Source organism: Rhinatrema bivittatum, chromosome 2 (assembly GCF_901001135.1).
Source record: "Rhinatrema bivittatum chromosome 2, aRhiBiv1.1, whole genome shotgun sequence".
Classification (NCBI taxonomy): domain Eukaryota; kingdom Metazoa; phylum Chordata; class Amphibia; order Gymnophiona; family Rhinatrematidae; genus Rhinatrema; species Rhinatrema bivittatum.
In genome coordinates this window covers 401,994,151-402,014,637 of record NC_042616.1, presented here as the reverse complement: position 1 = coordinate 402,014,637, position 20,487 = coordinate 401,994,151, and the positions used below count along the sequence as shown (strand labels likewise).

The following is a 20,487-nucleotide window of genomic DNA, read 5'->3' as shown; positions in this document are numbered from 1 at the left end:
CTTTTGACAAACCTCTCTGCAAAAAGGCCAGAATCTGCACCACCGAAGCTCGCAGAGAATCAACCCTCTACTCCGTACACCAAGCCTCAAAAACTCTCCAAACACTGATATATGCCAAGGAAGTAGAAGTCTTACGAGCATGCAACTGAGTAGAAATAACATCCTCAGGATATCCTTTTCTTCTTAATTGCTTCCTTTCAAAAGCCAAGCCGCTAGACAAAAGCGATCCGCTTGATCTAAAAATATAGGGCCCTGTTGTAGAAATTTTGGCAGATGGCCCAGTCTCAAGGGGCCGTCCACTGCTAGATTGACCAAATCTGTAAACCAAGGCCTTCATGGCCACTCTGGAGCCACGAGAATCACCTTTCCTGAATGGACCTCTATTCTCCTCACAACCTTGCTTACCAGGGACCATGGTGGAAACACATAGATCAGAATGTCGTGCGGCCAAAGAAGAACCCCTTCTGTTCCGGGCTCTCTTCTCCAGCTGAAGAAGCCCAGCACCTTGGCATTCCTTGAATTGCCATAAGAACCATAAGAGGAATGCCCCATCTGCGAGAAATTAGGGTCATTGCCTCCTTCAAGAGCTCCCATTTTCCTGGGTTAAAATATTGCTGGCTGAGAAAATCTGCTTGCACATTATCGCATCCCGCTATGTGCGAGGCAGCTATTGAGGCCAGATGTTGCTCCACCCAGGACATCAGCATCTACGCTTCCAAAGCAACCACTCAGCTCTTGGTACCTCCCTGGCGGTTGATGTAGGCCACCATTGTTGCACTGTTGGACAGGACTCTGACTGCACAGTTGCGCAAAAGAGAAAGAATCTCCTGCAGGGCTAACCGTACCACTCTTGTCTCTAGGCAATTGATGAACCAGGTCGCTTCCTCTGCTGACAATTGGCCTTGCACCAACTGGGACCGACACACAGCTCCCCAACCGGAGAGACTGGCGTTGGTAGTCACTACCATCCACTGTGGCACCTCGAGGTCCACCCCTTAGCACAAATGGTTCTGGCCAAGCCACCAGGAAAGACTGGATCTGGCAGACTCCGTAAGCGGTAGTGGAAGAAATCGGGTCTCACTGGGATAGCAACACTTTCTGTAGAGTCCTCATATGGGCAAACACCCACGGGACCAACTCCAAGGTTGAGGCCATGGAACGAAGGACCTGCAAATAATCCCAGGCCCTTGGTACTCGGGCCACCAACAGGTTCAGAATTTGAGTCCGCAGCTTGACAATACGCTCCTCCGTGAGAAAAAACTTCCCCACTCGGGTACCAAAGCGCACGCCCAAGAACTCCAGAACCTGCGAAGGAGAAAGTTGAATCTTGGACAGATTCACTATCCATCCCAATGAACTAAGGCGTTGCACCACCATGCTCACTGCTCGTCTGCAAAGGTCTTCTGACTTCGCCCAGATGGGCCAATCATCCAGATACGGGTGGACCAGCACACCCTCCTTTTTGAGGGTTGCCTCCACCACCACCTTGGTGAAAGTCTTCGGGGCTTTTGCTAGGCCGAACAGGAGAATGCAAAATTGAAAATGCCTCCCCAGGATCATAAATCGGAGGTACTTCTGATGGTCTGGGTGAATCCCTATGTGCAGATATGCCTTCGTCAGATCCAAGGAAGCCAAGAACTCCCCGCTTCTCGCCGCTGCTATGACAGACTTCAGACATTCCATCCGGAAATGGGAAACTTTGAGAGCTACGTTTACCTTCTTTAAATACAGAATTGGATGAAGGGTTCCTTCCTTTTCTGGCACCACAAAATAAATGGAATAACACCCCATCCCCTGCTCGTCCTGGGGAACAGGAATAATGGCCCCCAGCATTCACTGCCGCTGTAAGGTCTGCTGAACGATCAATGTCTTCTCTGCTGAGGCACAGGGAGACACCATAAAACAGGTTTCTGAGCGGCTGAGCAAATTCTATAGCATAGCCTTGTCCTATCGCACTTAAAACCCACTGGTCTGATGTGATCTTAACCCACTCTTCCTAAAAATGAGTCAGACAACCCCCGATGACTGGAATCGAGGAGTGGACCAGCCTTACCTCATTGCGCCGGCTGGCTCCGCCACTACCCTGGTTGGAGACATTTTGACCTGCTCTGCGCCCCCCAAAATGGCTGGCTCCAGGACTGTGACCTCTCCGAGGTCTGCCTTTGGCCAGCAGCCAGAGCTCTGCTCTGACGGAAACGCCTTTGCGCCCAAAACCGAGAGCACACTGAGAGAAATCCTTTGGACCCTTTTGGCTTGTCCACTGGTAGCTTGTGCACTTTATCTCCTAGATGTTTGATCAGCTGCTCAGTCTTCCCCAACAGTTTTCCCTTAAAAGGCAATGCTCCCAGCTGAGTCTTTGACAAAACATCCGCTGACCAGTTTCTTAGCCAAAGAAGCCTCTTAGTGGAAACCGTGGACATCATGGTCCTGGAAAAAGTGCAAATGAGGTCATACAAAGCATCCGTACCATAAGCCATTGCAGACTCCAATTGCTCTGCCTGTTTGGATTCCTGGGGTGACATTTCTCTAGCACTCTGCAACTGCTGTTCCCATCTTAAACTAGCCCGGAGCTTGAAGCTGCTACACACAAGCTGCATGGATGCTCAAAGCAGACACCTCGAAGATCTTCTTGAGATGTACTTCGAGCTTCCTGTCCTGCAAATCCTTAAGAGCTGCCATGCCAGCTACTGGAATGGTGGTCCTTTTTGTAATATCTGAGACCAAGGCATCCACCTTCGGCACTTTCAAGAGCTCCAAAATGTCTTTGGGCAAAGGATAAAGCTTATCCATAGCTCTGCTAACCTTAAGGCCAGTCTCCATAGTATCCCACTCCCTCACCACCAACTCTTTAACCGACTTGTGAAAAAGGAAAAGCCTTGGCTGGACCCTTCAAGCTGGTCATGAATGGATACTTTCTCCAGGTCAGCCTGGTCCTGCGGAATGGGGGTTCCCAATTCTGCCAGGTCTGATGGGATCAGGGGCCTGAGTTCCTCCCTTTGAAATAGGTGAACTACCTTGGGATTGTCGCTTTCCATCGTTGGAACTTTTCTCGCATCCTCTTCCGGATCTTGTGGGCATCGAGAAGGATCAGCATCATGAGAACCATCCCCAGATGGCAATCCCTGATCAGAATCCTCCGAGGAACCCTCCTCAGTGGCCCCTGATCCGGAAGGACCAAGAACCCTCCGAATCCTAGTGGCCCTCGAAAATCTGGATTTCTTCCTGTAGGGAGGATTCTGCCATCCTCCGCTTCAGAATCCTTTTCTAGAGGATCAATCTCCTCCTCTGACTGCCCCCCCGGGCCTCCTCGGAGTTGAACTTGGCTGAAAAAAGCTTGGGCGGGAGATCCCCTCCCCCGCTGCAGCTTGCCCCTTAGTGGCGAACGTATCCAAGATGGCTAATGTTCCTGCACTCAGTGGGAATGGATCGTCGGCCCACCAGAGTCTCACTGTTTCCGAGCTGCTGCCCAAGTTCCTCCCAATGTGCCCTCTCCACCAGAGAGGTAACAGGAACAGCGGCCGGAACGAGAAAGGTGCATGGAGCCGTCACCACACATGCTGTATCGGCACCCTTTTGGCATGATCAGGTCCAGCTGTGATCACGCGGCAGATGCCCAAGGGAGGAAAAGCAGTGGGAGAGACTAAAACAAAATAGCACCGCTGAAGCTGTCTCCCTCTACCACCAGCAACAGGAGATTAAAGCAAAGTAAAGCAAACACACTTGCTTCCCTTTATTTTCTCGTTACTATTCTTTTTTTTTTTTTTACTTTATAAAAGACACAAAAGGAACAATCTTATCTGAAGTGCGGCAGAGGCCTCTCCCAATCCTCCAAGAGGTGAGGGAACTGGACCACCAGTTTTCACCTCAGGCGAAATCCAGTGAGCAATCTAGGGTCCCCAACCTCTGCTCGTCCACCTCTGCAACCAGGAGGGATGGTCCCACCAGGACCTGTCAACCTCCTGGGATAGAAATCGTCGCTCCATTGAAACCTCTTATTTTATTTTTTTTCAGGTACAGAACTGCAGGTTTTGCACCTCCTCCATCTGCCTGAGACAGAGAAATACTGAGGAGCTGCAGGTGGCACACCGTGTTAAGAGGTGGTGTTTGTGAAACTTTCTCTGTCTTCATCTGCTGGAAGGGAGGCAAAACCCAGGATTCTGGACTAATCTGGGTATGTACAGGGAAATAATTTTAATAAGAAAGGTTTTGGTCTAACAGAATGAGTAATGATGCGCCCAATATGAGTCCCTGAGGCACTACCAAGTACATATGTTGAGTTTTGTTTTTTTTCTAGCAATGGACTTCAGTTTAGAAAGAAAGAAAAAACGTCCACCATGTTTCTTGTAATAAGCTTCTAAATGAAGCTGGGGAATATTTCTGAGAGTGAAGGTAGGGAATAGTAAAGCTCACCATGCCGAATGCGCCATCCATTCTCCCCAGATGTAAGTGCAGAGTACAGGAGATCTCTGGTTTCAAGGAGATACCATATTAGGGGCTAGACATGACGGGAGGAGAGAAGGTCTCTGGGGTAAGGGCAGTGGGCCATCAAACTCTGGTTCTGGCAGTACACAAACACATGGCCGTTTGTGCATTTTGTGTACTGTTCGATGGGAAGGAGACAGTAGACGGTGTGCACCATGAGCGACGGCACAGATTCATTTCACACACTCCATGCAAACACAAGGTTATATTTACGCCAAATGGGTTTCAAACACGTCGGGACCAGATTATTGTGAAACACACATTCACAGAGATCTTTCATAGGGAATGCTGGTTTTATCTCACTTTTTTTTAGGGCTTTCTTTTCCATAAAAGTACTTTGGAAAATGAGATGAGGGAACGGCACCTAAGTTTTAGATGCAGAGGTAAAGGAAAGTAGGCACAACAGAGACAGAGCACCAATCAACATAAAGCTGTGAAAAATGGTGATGGGACAGACGACACAAACATTAAAACAAAACAAAGAAAGAAAGAAAATTAATCACACGATAAAAGCTGGCATTTTCTCCGTGAGACAGCTCTACTGCTTGAATTAAAAATGAGAGTTACAGTGAAACCTAACACAGTGATTGTGTGTGTGAGGGCGAGTGTCTCTGTCAGCTATATGGTCTTTAATAAAGAAAACCAGAATGAGGATCTGACATAATTTCTCAACAGAAACATTATTTAAGTCAAAAGTAAAGAGAAATATTTTATTTCGAGATCAAGCACATCACTGCCAAATAAATATATCATCAAATTGCAGCAAGGCAAGGCAAGGATCCGTGAAACCATGAAAACAAAAGTAATTAAAGGGCTGCTGTCATTACAAAGCCAGACGAAAAGCAACACCAAGCAAGCATGCGAGTTGCCAAAAATACAGCTTCCAAACATCAATTTAAAGGCACAGGAGGCGCTACAACAGTGGTGGGCATTGGACACCTCGGATATTTTCTCCACTAGCTTTTTGCTCCCTAAGTTGGCTTTCTACTGGTAGTTTCACCTGTGCTGGCATCTTCAGATGACTGAATCATTGTCACCTGTGGTATATTTTCACATGATCTCACAACTGGCTGAAGGGACAGGCAGGTTTCAGAAATTAACGTCGATCTTTTGCCTCTGTTTGCGCTGGCGGTGACACAGCTTGCTGTCACTGTACTTCCTCTATTGAGAAGACGCTCTGTTAAAAGTCATTACATTTTTTTTTTTGGCTTGTGAGTTTCCTCCTTCTCTTATCAGCTTCCTGATCAAATAAGGCTCAGCCAGTATAGGGCTGCAGCACCATGAGCCTCATCTGCAGTTGCACTGCCTTCCCCTCCTCTCTTCCCCTTCCCCCCTCTCATCAAACAGATGCCTGTTTTGTGGACGTGAAGAGATCCTTTCCTTACCTCCGCTCTCTGGAAGCTGTGAACAAGTGGTTTGATCTTTTGATCTGTTGCCTCACCTCACAGCAAGGATCACTATCTTGTGTGCAAAGAGGAGAAAGTTTCAAAACATTTGCTTCACCCATTTCCCAGATGTCCTTCCCCTAAAACAGGTCCATTTCTGAAACACATCTTGTGAGTTTTGGACAGTATGCCTTCATATTGATATTTTTGATTTGTATTTTCCACCACTCACACACTTGGCTTGGTGTTGCTTTTTTGTTTCAGTCTGTGATGACATCGCTTTATTACTTGTGTTTTCCTGGTTTTGCTGATCATTTGCAGTACTTTGCTTTGACTTGATATGTTTATGAGGGCAATGCTCAAAGTCATTTGCCCACAAAAATAGTCATTTTATCTGGGTAAACTGGTTGGGAAACAATCTCACTCAATCTGGCTAAATTAAGCATGGAGACATGTTTGTTTCCCTATTTTTGTATTTAATGAAGACAGTCATTTGATTATTCTAACCATGATGGCGGGACATTAGGCAGGAGTTCAGTCCTATGACTGGTTACAGGAGTGAGTGTTAATGGTCAAACAATCGAAAGAACACTACTATTTCTAAGATTTCTTTTGCTTAACATCAGCTGTTGGCAATGCAATGATGTCCAGTTCAGGATTCGCTGTTTGCTCATAGCCGTAAGAGCTTAAGAAGTGCTATGCTGGGTCAGACCTAGGGTCCATCAAGCCCAGCATCCTGTTTCCAAGAGTGGCCAATCCAGGCTTCAAGTACCTGGCAAGAACCCAAATATTAAATAGATCCGATGCTACTAATGCCAGTAATAGCAGTGGCTATTCCCAATGTCAACTTGACTAACTGCACTTTATGGACTTCTCCAGGAACTTGTCCAAACCTTTTTTAAACCCATCTAAGCTCACTGCCTTAACCACATCCTAGTGGCAGCTCAGTAATGGTCCTTGAGACCATTACTGAAGCTGTCACCTGGGGTCCTGTAACATCCCTAATGGCTGCGTACAGTGCCACTGAGCAGATTAGCATTTCCAATTCAGCTGCAGCAAAATATATAAAAATTACAAAAAAAAAAAAAAAAAATCACAGCACCCACCACAAAAATTGACTGACTTCAAAATCCATATCAAAACCGTGTTTGTTTTTCCCAACCGTAAAGCTGCATCTCTGGTGAATTGCGCATTTCAGGCCCTGCCTGGCCTCCCACGTCCCTGCTTCGGTGGTTACAATGGTGCTTCATTTCACTACCACTATGCCCCACACTGTGGGCACACCGGAAACAGAGTAGGCAGCAAATGTTCCCTCAAGGCAGACTGGAGCTTCATCTTCTGGGTATGCATGCTATACTGCTCAATTTGACAGCTCCATCTTTAGTGATATTCATTCATAAACAATGCTTAAATGTTATCCCTGGTAATCTTTTCTGCTTTTCATTATTCATTTTGTACCATGGCAGCCCCAGTACTTCTGATGTCAGACGTGTCCTCCTAACTAATGCGCCAACTCTGCCCACCTCGATAGAAAAGGCATGGCGCAGAAAGATATTCCACAGGACTGTCCACGATATTTAACCAGGAACAAATTCATTTTAGTAGTTTTATAGATTTGAAGCAACGATGGCTGCTGGAACATTAAGTGCTGCAACAAAGTGTGTGGGGTATCTCACAAAAACCTAACAAACAAACAGTGGAGTCCCTTCAGGTTTATCCAAATACCCCAAACAGAGAGGAAATTCTTCTATATATAAACATACATTGCCATACAGACCACAAATCCTAAAAACCCAAGAACACTGGAGCAGGAATCAGAAGAGGTGCGCACAAAATGCAGTCCACTGCCTCCTGCCACACAATGGGCCCCAAGCAGTCTCGGACAACAGCGCTAATGCGCCATCATTTGCCCGTCCAGTATACTAACCACATAATCTTTATTCCTATTTAATACTCGTTTATCACAAATGTGAACCAATAAAGAACATTACACCAAAAAATATAAAAATGTTTTTGGTTTTTTTTTCTTATCTCCAAGGTAATTTTAACAGGCTGTAGTGTTTAGTAGCTTATACATCTCCTCTCATAAAAACACAAGACATGCCATACTGGGTACGACCAAAGGTCCATCAAGACCAGTAGCCTGTCTCCAATGGTGGCCAATCCAGGTACCACGTACCTGACAGAATCCCAAAGAATAGATCTGCAGCGAAACAAGGGTTTTGCATGCATAGTGATTTGATGTTCTGCTTTGTGACTGTTTTTCCCAGAGAGCTCATTTCCTCTGAGATGACCTACAGCTGGTGTTTGACTTCTGCAGTGTAGTTCAAACAGAGGATTGAAATGCTGGCTTGACTCAGAATGAACATAAGAACATAAGATATGCCATAGCCATACTGGGTCAGACCAAGAGTCCATCAAGCCAAGCATCCTGTTTCAAACAGTGACAATCCAAGTCACAAGTACCTGACAAGTACCCAAAGATAGATCACAAGCTAATACTGCTTATTAATTACCATCGTAGCAGTTTATGGATTTATCCTCTAGGAACTTATCCAAACCTTTTTTAAATCCAGTTACACTAACTACTGTAACCACATTCTCTGGCAATGAATCCAGAGCTTAATTATGCGCCGAGTGAAAAATACTTTTTTAAATTTGTTTTAAATGAGCTACTTGCTAACTTCATGGAGTGCCCCCTGGTCCTTCTATTATCTGAGAGAGAGTAAATAACTGATTTACATTAACTTGTTCAAGTCCTTTTATGATTTTGTAGACTTCTATCATATCCCCCCCCCCCCCCCAGTCATCTCTTCTCCAAGCTGAACAGCCCTAACATCTTTAGCCTTTCCTCAAAGAGCAGCCGTTCCATGCTCCTTATCATTTTGGTTGCCTTTCTCTGCACTTTTTCCAGTGCAGTTATATCCTTTTTGAGATGCGGTGACCAGAACTGCACACAGGATTCAGGATGCGGTCTCATCATGGAGCGATACAGAGGCATTATAACATCCTCCATTTTATTTGCCATTCCCTTCTTAAAAATTCCTAACATTCTGTTTTCTTTTTTGATTGCCGCAGCACACTGGGCCGATGATTTCAATGTATTATCCACTATGACGCCTAGATCTCTTTCCTGGGTGGTAACTCCTAAGACAGAACCTAAAATTGTGTAATTACAGCAATCCCTATATGCATCACTTTGCACTTGTCCACATTAAACTTCATCTGCCATTTGGAAGCCCAATCTTCCAGTCTTGCAAGGTCTTCCTGCAATTCATCACAATCCGCTTGGCATTTAATTACTCTGCATAATTTTGTGTCATCTGCAAATTTGATCACCTCACTCATTGTACCCCTTTTCCAGATCATTTATAAATATTAAAAAGCACTGGTCCAAGTACAGATCCTTGAGACACTCTACCTTTTTACACTGTAAAACCCGACCATTTAATTCTACTCTCTGTTTCCTGTCTTTTAACCAACTTGCAATCCACAAAAGGACATCACTTTCTATTCTATGACTTTTTAGTTTTCTTAGAAGCCTCTCATGCGGGACTTTGTCAAACGCCTTCTGAAAATCCAAATACACCACATCTACTGGTTCACCTTTGTCCACATGTTTATTCACCCCTTCAAAAAAATGTAGATTTGTGAGGCAGGACTTTCCTTGGGTAAATCCATGCTGGCTGTGTCCCATCAAACCATGTCTATCTAAATGTTTTGTGATTTTATTCTTTATAACAGTTTCCATGATTTTTCCCGGCACCGGTCTATAGGTTCACCATTCTATAGTTTCCCGGATCACCCCTGGATCCCTTTTTTAAATATAGGAATTACATTGACTATTTTCCAATCTTCAGGTACATTGGATAATTTTAATGATAGGTTACACATTTTTATTAATAGGTCTGAAATTTCATTTTTTAGTTCTTTCAGAACCCTGGGGTGTATACCATCCGGTCCAGGTGATTTACTACTCTTCTGTTTGTCAATCAGGCCTACATCTTCCAGGTTCACCGTGATTTGGTTCAGTTGATATGAATAATCACCCATGAAAACCTTCTCCAGAATGGGTCTCTCTCCAATATCCTCTTCAGTAAACAATGAAGCAAAGAAATCATTTAAACTTTTTGCGATGGCCTTATCTTCTCTAAGTGCCCCTTTAACCCTTGATCATCCAACAGTCCAACAGACTCTCTTGCAGGCTTTCTGCTTTGGACATATTTTTAAAAGTTTTTATTGTGAGCTTTTGCCTCTATGGCCAACTTCTTTTCAAATTCTCTCTTAGCCTGTCTTATCAATGTCTTACATTTAACTTGCCAGTGCTTTATCCTATTTTCTTCTGATGGGTCCCTTCTTCCAATTTTTGAATGAAGATTTTTTGGCTAAAATAGCCTCTTTCACTTCTCCTTTTAACCATGCCGATAATCATTTTGCCTTCCTTCCACCTTTCTTAATGAGGCTTCAGAAGCAAACATTTCCCATTATCCTTGAGGAAGCTGCGAGAGAAACATTCTGCAGCCCCAATGTCCAGAAAACTATTACTAATCAGAAAGCCATTGGTCAGGGAGCTATTGTAAATACTTTGTGCCCTAATTGGCCCTTCAGACAGAGCGCTAGCCTTGAAGTTGCTAGAGTTCTCTTGTCTCAGCTGGGAGCACAGAGAGAGCAGATCTCTGTGCTGAGACGCTGCTCCAACTCCTGTGGACAGCACATTTCCTAAAGCTACTGAGGCACTGATAAGTAGAGAAAAGTGTTTAGCTAACTTTTGTTTAATCCTTGTTATTTTACCTGTTGCTGGTTGCAAATTAAATCTTTTGCCGTTCACTCTTCCCACTTTCTGTTAATAAACTCAATAGTTTGTTAGCTCTATCTGTCCTGGACTGATTAATATTCCCAGTGGTTTTGTACTTGGTCTATGGCTGTATTTCTAGGATCTGGGTGACCCCTGGGCTGTGTGGGATCTGTGTTCCCTGGAAACTACCAAGGGATAGCTTATGGGCAGGATACATGCCCAGAGGCAAGTGATACCCAGTTGATGGCTGGCAGGTTGCAAGTATAGGGGCACATGTGCAGGTGGGCCTGGCAATGATCAGCAGCCCCCTCGATGCAGCCACAGCGTTAACCCCTGAGAGGGTGTTAGGAGTTGTGCTGATGCATTCTGTGACAAGATGAAATCCTTCTTCCTCATAACCAGGAATAAGCAGCGGCTTTCCTGTCTACTTAGCCAATAACAGTTTGTGGACTTTTCTTCAAGGAACTTGTCTAAATCTTTTTAAAACTCAGCTACGCTAACTGCTTTCACCACTTTCTGTGGCAACAAATATACCACAGTTTAGTTGTGTGCTGAGTGAAAAAAAACCATTTTCTCCAATTTGTTTTAAGTGTACAGCCTATTAGCTTCATGGAGCGTCTCCTAGTCCTAGTACTATTTAAAAGATTAAACAATCTCTCCTCAACCGGCTCTTCTCCAAGCTGAAGAATCCTAACCAGTTTAGTCTTTCCTCATAGGGGAGCTGTTCCATTCCTTTTATCATTTTGGTCGTCCTTCTATGTACCTTTTCTAGTTCTGCTATGTAATTTTTGAAATGGGGCAATCAGAACCGTCACAGTTGCACCATGCATCAATAGAGAGGCATTATGATATCTTCTATTTTATTTTCCATTCCTTTCCTAATAATACCTATTTGTTTTCTTTAACTGCCACTGCACAATGAGCAGAGGGTTTCAAAGTATTGTCCACAATGACTCCAAGATCCATTTCCAGGATGGGGACACCTAATATGGAACCCAGCCTCATGTTCTGATAATTTGATGGTAGTCTACATATTTCACCAACATAAACAGATTAACCCACAGTGTCTCCTCCTTACCTCGTAAACCCGGCAATGCTATTGCTTTAATACTGTTCTTTATATATAACGCTACGCCTCTTCCCCTTTTTTTCCTGCCTGGTCCTTCCTGAATAGACTGTAGCCTGGGATATCTATATCTCATGCAGGGAGAGCGGAGTAAAGAGCACACACATTTAGAGATACAGATATATCTATATCCCAGTCATGATGTTCCGTGTATCTTGTCTCTGTGACAGCTACTATATCCAAACCACAAACAGCCACAGTGTGGAATCCTGGAATTGGGGATTTTTTTCAAGGACAGTTCTTAACCAGAACGTACTTTCTGCGGTAGCTCTTATTCAGTTTTTTTAAATTTTAGGGATAGGCTTGTGACAGAAATATGAATGTGCACTGTTTGCGACATGAAGATAAAAATAAACACTTATAAATGCTCAAAATTCACCTTCATAATGGAAAGCAGGACACAGAATAATAAAAATACAATCATCCACCCAGCTGTTTATTTATAAACACAGCAGTCTGAACTAGGTTGTCTCCATTTGGCTATGAACCCCTGCTTTTTCTTCTTTTTGAGTACACAGTGAGCTAACCTGTTGATCAAAACTGTGCTTAGAAACAAAGCATATACAAATCTTTTAAGAGGCCTGTTAGATTTTTTTTTTTTTTTTTTTGCGGTGATCAGAAATTTGGTTTGCGCACATGGATTTTGTCAATATGTAGTGCACACCTTCTCTGTTTTAGTTCTCTTACCTTGTCATCCTGGGAGTCTGGCTGGAGGAGGCTGTGCTGCTGGATTGCCATCGGAGGGGGCAGTGGCACGGCATCTGCTCCTTCCTCGCCTTCCTCTTCGCCGCAGCTCTGCATACCCGAAGATGAGGATTTGGAAAGAGTGCCACTGCTCAGGCCCTCATTCCTTCCCCTCTGCAACAGAGAAGAGAATCGGTGGTCACTTTCGCCCCTCTTCTGTTCAAATAAAGACAAAGGCCAGGACCAGAGCCTATCCTGGACCCTTAAAGCTTTTCCCGAAAATTATCGTGCTAGCTTGGAAATGCAGCTGAGTTCTTTGCAAAGCTGCAGTGCCTCCCAAAGACATATCCTAAAAAGATTTTAAAATGTCTTCCCACATGTCCAGATGCATTTTTCAGTTTCTGCCATCTGATTGTTTTTCTTTTTTTTTCAACTACAAAGCACTTTTCTTTTGCTGGTTGGTTAGTCCTGTTAAGGACAGGGACTGCCATGTTTCTGTCTCTGTTTTTTGTCCACGACACCTATAACATCTCCAGATCTCTCTCCTCCTCCTCCTCGCTGTTTGGCCAATAGAGCTTATATTCCACAATCCAGAAGGAGAGGCGTGGCTAGACAGACACCTCAGAAATGTGGCCCTTCTGGCCATATTTTAGTTGGATCCATCCAAAAGATTCTTAAAAATATGCTCCTACTAATTTCATAAATTTCTCAGGATGACAATTTAAATCAGTAAGGAAAAAAAAAAGAGTTCTTAACAATTTTGTTTACCTGTCAGCTGAATTATCAAAAACAAAACAACCCTCCCCAACAAACATTTTGCTAGTTCTGATGCCTTGAAGCAAGGCCCTACCGCCCCCTGGTCTGGTCACTGACCTCTTCGAGGGTTTCGTCCTGCGGCGTGGCGGCACTGTCATCCGAGTCCTTCTGCGAGCCGGCGTCCGTGCTCTTGCGCACCTCCCTGCTCTTCTTGTGCTTGTGAGCCAGCTTCTTCACGTGCCCGTCCGCCTTGCCGCTGCTGAGCCGTCTCACAGGGCTGGTTAGCCACTTCCGCAGGGTGTTGCCTGGCCGCTTGGGACCGGGCGAGCTCTGGGCACCGATCATATGGGGCTGAAGCGACGTCACTGAGGCAGGGGGACTGGCATCATTACTGGAGACCGACAGAGAGTCTATGGAGGAAAAACAAGCAGGACATTTAAAACCAAACCAGTAACAATAATGTGGGAAAAAAAAAAAACACAATGTAAAGTGAATCTTATTTACTGTCACGTTAGAAAAGAAAGGCTTTATAAAGAAATAAATAAAAATCTGGTACCAAGCGTTTGCTGTGTCAGCTTGTTGATTGGCAAGTACCAGATCAGAAACACGGCAGAAGCTAGGGGCAATCATACTGGGTTCTTAAACCAGCTTTCTATTCTCTATCTCGCAGATTTTAAAAGCGCTACGTGTGCCAAAGCCCGGAGATACGCGCGTGACTCAGCTCGGCACCCGCCGCACAGATTTTAAAAACCGCGCGAGTACGAGCGTATCTCCTGACACGCGCACAAATCAGAAAAGGGGTGAGGTGTGGGCGGGACGAGTCTGTAACCTGAAGTCTGGCGTAAGTAGTCTCCTACCGCGTAACTTTACTTCTGCTATGGAAGGCGTGTAACTAATAAAATAACAAAAACGAGGCTAGTCAGTGGGGTTTTAAGGGTCGGGGCCAATAGGGCAAAAGGGAGGCAAGCTAGCGAGGGGGTTTAGGAAGTCCTCTCCTTTACTGGGGTGAACTGGGAATGAACTGGGGAAACAGGTAATTGCATCGGCACGCTTATCTACTAAACCCCCCCACACTTACGCGATTGAGGCATCTGCGCGCACATGCACGTGTCAATATAAAGTCGTGCACACGTGTACGCGCGCATGTTATAAAATCGCTGCCTCCATGTGCGCGAGCTGGAAAATGTGCGCATGGGTCTTAATTCACCTCTAGGTGAGATCTACTGTTGCTTTACATGGGGAGCACAGGGAAGACTCAGAAGGGCTAGAACTGGACGCAAACAATTAAGCAACAAAAGAAAAGTGCCATGCTTTAAATTTATTTTAAGAGACGAACCCTTTGGGGACAGAGAAATAACTACAGTACCTGAACGTAATCCACTTTGAAGTGCCGAAAAGTGGAATATAAAAATTTAATAAAATGAATAAAATACCGCCGCCTACTATTTTTTCCTATTGCTATCTGGAGGATCAGAGACAGTTTGAGGCATTTCAGGGGAGATTACATGAAGGGACATAGAAACATAGAAATGACAGCAGAAAAGGACCAAATGGTCCATCCATTCTGCCCAGTAAGTTTATGCCAGTATCTGCCGCACTGTGCAGGCTACCCCCATGCTTATCAGTTTCTCAAACCGTAAAAGTCAGGGCCCTAGTTGGTTTCCGTAAGAATCCAATTCCCTGTTACCCCTTGCCATTGAAGCAGAGAGTAATGATGGAGTTGCGTTAACATTATCATGGCTTATTGGTTAAGGGTAGTAACTGCCCATGCACTCTTTTCTTCATTTCCATCCTTTAGCCTTTAGGGATCCACAATGTTTATCCCACGCCCCTTTGAAATCTTTCACTGTTTTTGTCTTCACCACTTCCTCTGGAAGGGCAATCCAGGCATCCACCACCCTCTCAGTGAAGAACTATTTCCTGACGTTGGTTCCAAGTCATTCTCCCTGAAGTTTCATTTCGTGACCCCAAGTTTTACTGATTTTTTTTCCAACGGAAAAGGTTTGAGCAATTGTTTGCAGAGAGCAAAGTAAAACATGAGCTAGGTAACCAGGACCTGGGTGATAATCTTAAACTTAACCTTACATGCAACTGACAACCACTTCAAATCCAAGAACCAAAGTATGGACGTCATCGTTAGAAAGAATGCATTTAAGCTGCCTAATCAATCGAAGTTTACAGAAAGACTTCAATGCACTCTTTATCTGGGGCTTTAACGTTTACTGGGAATCTAGTAGGACTCCTAAATCTTAAGACTTCTGTAGAAAAGGTACAGGAAAATTATTAATCAATAAATAAGGTAAGACAAGGTAAGACATGGTCTTAGCAGAATTTAAAATGAGTCTATTTTGATTGTGCCAAGTATTTGCAGCCTGAATAAGGACAATAGCTCACCTGCAGACAGCGGACTGTCTGAGAATGGTAAACTAAAAGTACTTGTATACACACACACACAAATCTAATTCATTTTATTTTATGGAGCGCATCTCTCTCCACTGAGTGAAAACCATGGCTAATATGATGTGAAACAGATGGGTCAGGAGAAAGTGAGGAAATGCTTAAAAGAAAGAAAGAAAAAAAAAGCCACCACTAAAACCAACATAGTTATGGGGGTGGTCTTATGGGAAGGACTGCGATGGATGCATTGCATAAGCCCTGTTAGCTTAGAAAGCGATGTGAATGAAATAAAACTGCATGCCCGGGAGGATAATATTTAGCCTAGTCAACATCATCCATACAGCCAGAATTTATTTTTTTTTCTTCTTAAAACAGAGCTCAGAGGAGGAGCCTCATGAAATGCTTTACACCTGGGCCCTTTCAGCACAGGAAAATGTTCCACTATTAATTTATCCCCTTTTATCTTCTAAGCCCTCAGACAAGGCAAATCCCCTCCACCAAACCCAAGCCCACCACCGCGCTTCACTCTCACCACTGAACAGCATTGTGCGCACACAGCTGCAGACAGAGCCTTCGGGAACTGCAGTAACACAAGGGGGGGGCCTGGCACATCGGCCCTGCCACCCCGAAAACAAACTCCCACTACTGGGGACGGTGCTACCTGCCACTTCAGTATGAAATCTGCTTCTTCGTCACTTTTCAAGGTGCAGCAGTTTCAGTATAGACACAGAGGAAGTGACAAGTTTTGTTTTTTTTCACATTTAAAAGAAGGCTGCTCTCTTTAAGGTGCATTTTAAAAGCCTGGTGGCATGCCGAAACCCGGGAGATATGTGCACAAATTGGGCCGAGCGGATTTTAAAAGCTGCTGGGAGTACACGCATCCTTGCTGTTATGTGCACAAATGAAAAGTCCCCCGTCCCCCCCAAAAAAAAAAAGGTGCTGGGTGTTGTAGGCTTGGTGTGGGCAGTCCTGGGCTTTCGCATTGAAATTAGGGTGGAAATACTTTACGCGCACAGATGTGCGCCGGGATCCCCTTGCCGTGTTGCTTTACTTCTGCTGTGAATGATGTGTAAGTTGTAAAACAAAAACTTCTAGGAGGGTCAGTGGGATTTTAAAGGTCAGGGTTAACAGGGAAGAAGAGAGACTATTAAACTAGGGAGGGTTGGAAGTCCTATCCCTTATTTGGGTGAACTGGGAAAACTCAAAACTGATAATGGTATTGGCTCACGTGTCAATTAAAATCCCCCCATTAATGCGGTAGAATCAGCATTTGCACACATAGGCACACGTCCACTTAGCTTGACTGCGGGTACATGTATGCAATTTTATTTTATAACATGCGCACATATTCATGCATACGTTATAAAATGGCCACATCCCTGGGCCCGGGCTGAAACCATGGGCACTCGTGTGCTGGTTTAAGAGTTACCCTCTTTGTGTCCTGTGTGTCGTTTAAAAAAACATACCGAAGGCTCCAGCCTGGTAGCTCCGTGTCAGTGCTGCCATGCAGCTGGGCTTGACTCGCGAGCTCGGCTTCTACTGGTAAGGTCAAGGTTGCTTTGGAAGCAGCATTCATGGCTCCAAAGGGAAGGGAAGGGTAGGGGAGTGAGTCCCATCTGTTGCATATTACAAGCCAGTGGCCAGATTCAGGGTGCCCTTGAGCCGAGCTCCAGTGTATGACTTCTGGCCAAAGGCTGTTACGTGATGGCTGGGCTGGGCTAGATGAGCAGGGCTGGATCTATAAAATGAGGCAACCTTGCCCTGTACCCATAATTGCAAATGATGGCTGCTGGCACTGTAGCCCAGTAAAGGCCGGTTCAAGTTGACCTGGAAGCCCAACAGGGCAAGAGGAAATATTACTGATGTGGCAAGTATTCATACATATACCGCATATCAACTACAAATGTTACCACTAAGCCCTAGTTTTTGAAATTATTTAACCTGTCTGCAATTTTCCTGAGACTCTGGGAGCAGTCATGTTAGCAAGAGGGGAAGTACAAATGAAATCACATTCAGCGGGACCAGATTTTGCACTCAGGTAGTTTGTGGCTTTGCTCTCAACATGGCCACCTTCAGAGGAAGTGCAGGGAAGCAGCTTACCAAAACAACAGAGGGTACTACTGCTGGTCATTTGTGCTCTCAAATACTGCACAGCCCACAGAGCAGGCACATCTCTTTTTAGTAGGGTTATGTGAGAAGGCAGGAGGTACTTTACTGTCGAGCCCCTGCACAGGGGGAGTTTAGCATCTGTGCCATGGTATGGTATCTTATTGCTGACGTTTTGGCTGGAAAAGACAGCAAATCTTTCCTTCACAGGAGTTCTTCCTTATGTTAGATGAGTATCACGATAAGGGTTATTCGCTAAATTTGGAATTTATTTTTTTTTATAGGTCAGTAGATTTGAATGATGAGTGAAATTTAATGGGATTTGGTTATCATTATCGGGTATGCTATGATTATACATCTTTCTGACTTTTCGCTTACATGGTGTATGCCACATGAAGCACATATAAAGGCACTTGTTAATTGATAATGAGTATACCTAATTTATCTCTGTGTTAATGAAAATTGACATATTAGGGAGGCAATATTCAGTCACTGGCTAGATTCTAAAGTTAGCCGGATAAACTTATCTTTCTAACTTGGCAGGGATATTCAGTGATGCAGCCTCACTGTTGAATATAGCCAGCTTTCTTAAAGATAGCCAGCTAAGTTTATCCGGCTGACTTCAGGACTGCCCTATGGCATCACCAGAGTTAACCGGATAATTTATCCAACTAACTCTGAATGTCTGAGTTAATCAGCTAACTTAGCTGGCTAACTTAACTCTGCCTTGAAGTGCCCTCATGCTATCCTCTAAACTTTAGCTGGATAAGTAGGGGAAATATTCAAAAATTAGCATTTAGCTAGATAACTCACAAGTTATGCATCTAAATGCTGCTGAATATTGACCTCTATATGTTTTCCAACTACATTTTTTTTTCAAACTTTTTGCAAAATATTACTACTAAAATTATCACATTTTTTCTGAGCCCTATCTTTCACTCCAATTTTTTGTCACGGTATGATAAGTCACACGTATTGTGGGGCGATACACAGTCCGAAACCAACACCACACAAGAAACGGACTTGTCCCAAATTCTGGCATATGCAGCATTCACCTAAGATCAAACAGGATGATTTCCCATGCACCCCTGAAAAACATTTTTTTTTTTTTGCTCAGCATGTTTAGCACATGTAACAGAAAATGCGTGGACCACACTGTCGGAAACAAAAAGGCCCAACCTGGCATGGCACTGCTTATCATGACAGACTAGACAATGCTGGCATGCCCTACAAGATGCAATACAGCGCAAATAAATGAAGATATTGCATTACAACTCCATTGCATTGCAACAGCATCTACTCTCAAAAAGATGACTCTGCATCTTTACCTGCTGCATGGGTTGGTTGCTATTTACAGGCCAATTGAGCAGACCTGAAGTACAGATAGCTTCAAAGCTTACCCAGGAAGCCTTGCAGTACTTGTGAAAGGACACAATTGCCCTATGTGACCACATCTAGTTATCGCAGATTTCTGGCTACAAGATTCTCTCTCTCCGGTGTCACCGAGGGGTTGCCAGGTGTCGTGGGGGCTTCTCTCCAAAGGAGAACAAGGACGGACTCCAGGGGTCTTGGTAAGCAGTGGCTACAGTAAGCACACCATGCACAGCGCTCAGGCAGTGTCTTCACCAGACGTTGCAGCTGTTTCCCCACAGCTGAACCTGCAGCAGGCCGCAGCTGGGGCTTGATGGTCTTGAGGAATTCTTGAGGTTTCAGGCAGGGTGAGGCTGTGAGCCTAGATGTGGATCAGGATCCTGGTGTGGCAAAGAAGTTAGGCTTGGATTGGGTATCGGGGCCAGTTGGACAGCGTTTCCCCCAGGCAAGGCCTCAGAAGACTGTTTGGACCAGTGAGGGTGTTGTCAAGCAGGGTAACCTAATATACAAGCTTCCAATCAGGGGACCAACCAAGACTGGTCTAACTGAGAGCTTCCATGGCATGGTAATTACTACCAAGGTCTTTTTGAGATCTTCCAGTCCTGTGGGCTAATCCTGAGGTTCTGTGCCCTGAGCTTCAAGTGTCACTAGTTTGAGACCCGCTATACCTTACACTCTCAACCCAAGGTGGCTTTTAAAAGCTTTTGGCTATTGGTCCATTACCATGTTCTTTACTCTTCCCTATTCATGCACAGAAGGACATGTAAGAGTACTGACAGACTTCTTGCAGGAAGAATGTCTAGGGCAGCGATCTTTCAAATGCCTTTTCAAGAGACAATTTATAGAGTATGTATGGTATGTGATAGGAATGAAGGGTGTCTCAGAGCCACACTGAAATACCTACAAACTGAATCAAGAGTTCTGACACATTTTTTTTCTGTGGCCTCAGACAATTTTCATCCTAAAACACTCAGTTAACCTTAGCCAACTTCTTTCGTTAGCAGTGGCTGCGTCTGAGAAACGCTGGACTAGATGATCCCTTCATGAGCCGGAATGATTTTATTTTAAAAAATGTATAGCCCGCACTATCCACAGTTCTAGATGGGTTCCAATAATACATATCTAATTCGAAGATGGAGTGATCAGCCTCCCTAAATATATTTCATGTAGGCAGGAATGAATAAGCGATTTCAAAACACACATAAAAATACAGCCACCGAACAAGGCTGTGCTGGTGGTGGTGGCGTGGTCAAAGCTTTTTTGTCTTTTCTGATGCAGGAGGAGAGATTAGCGGATGTGGAATTCGACAGCTAATTGCTATTACTGCGATTGAGACCTTAATATAGGCATTAACCATTTATAGCCTGTTGTATAACCACAGTCTT

The 20,487-nt window shown here is 44.4% G+C and overlaps 1 protein-coding gene across 1 annotated transcript in view; it reads right to left on the bottom strand.

The window, feature by feature from the left end:
- The window catches only part of TRIO (trio Rho guanine nucleotide exchange factor), a 964,000-nt gene that overhangs the window by 152,449 nt on the left and 791,064 nt on the right, over positions 1 to 20,487 (bottom strand). Inside the window, exons 35-36 of the mRNA XM_029590045.1 lie at positions 13,346 to 13,638; positions 12,476 to 12,646 (exon numbers count right to left, since the gene is read on the bottom strand). Coding sequence (XP_029445905.1) covers positions 12,476 to 12,646; positions 13,346 to 13,638 — 464 coding nt within the window. The remainder of the gene's footprint in view (positions 1 to 12,475; positions 12,647 to 13,345; positions 13,639 to 20,487) is intronic.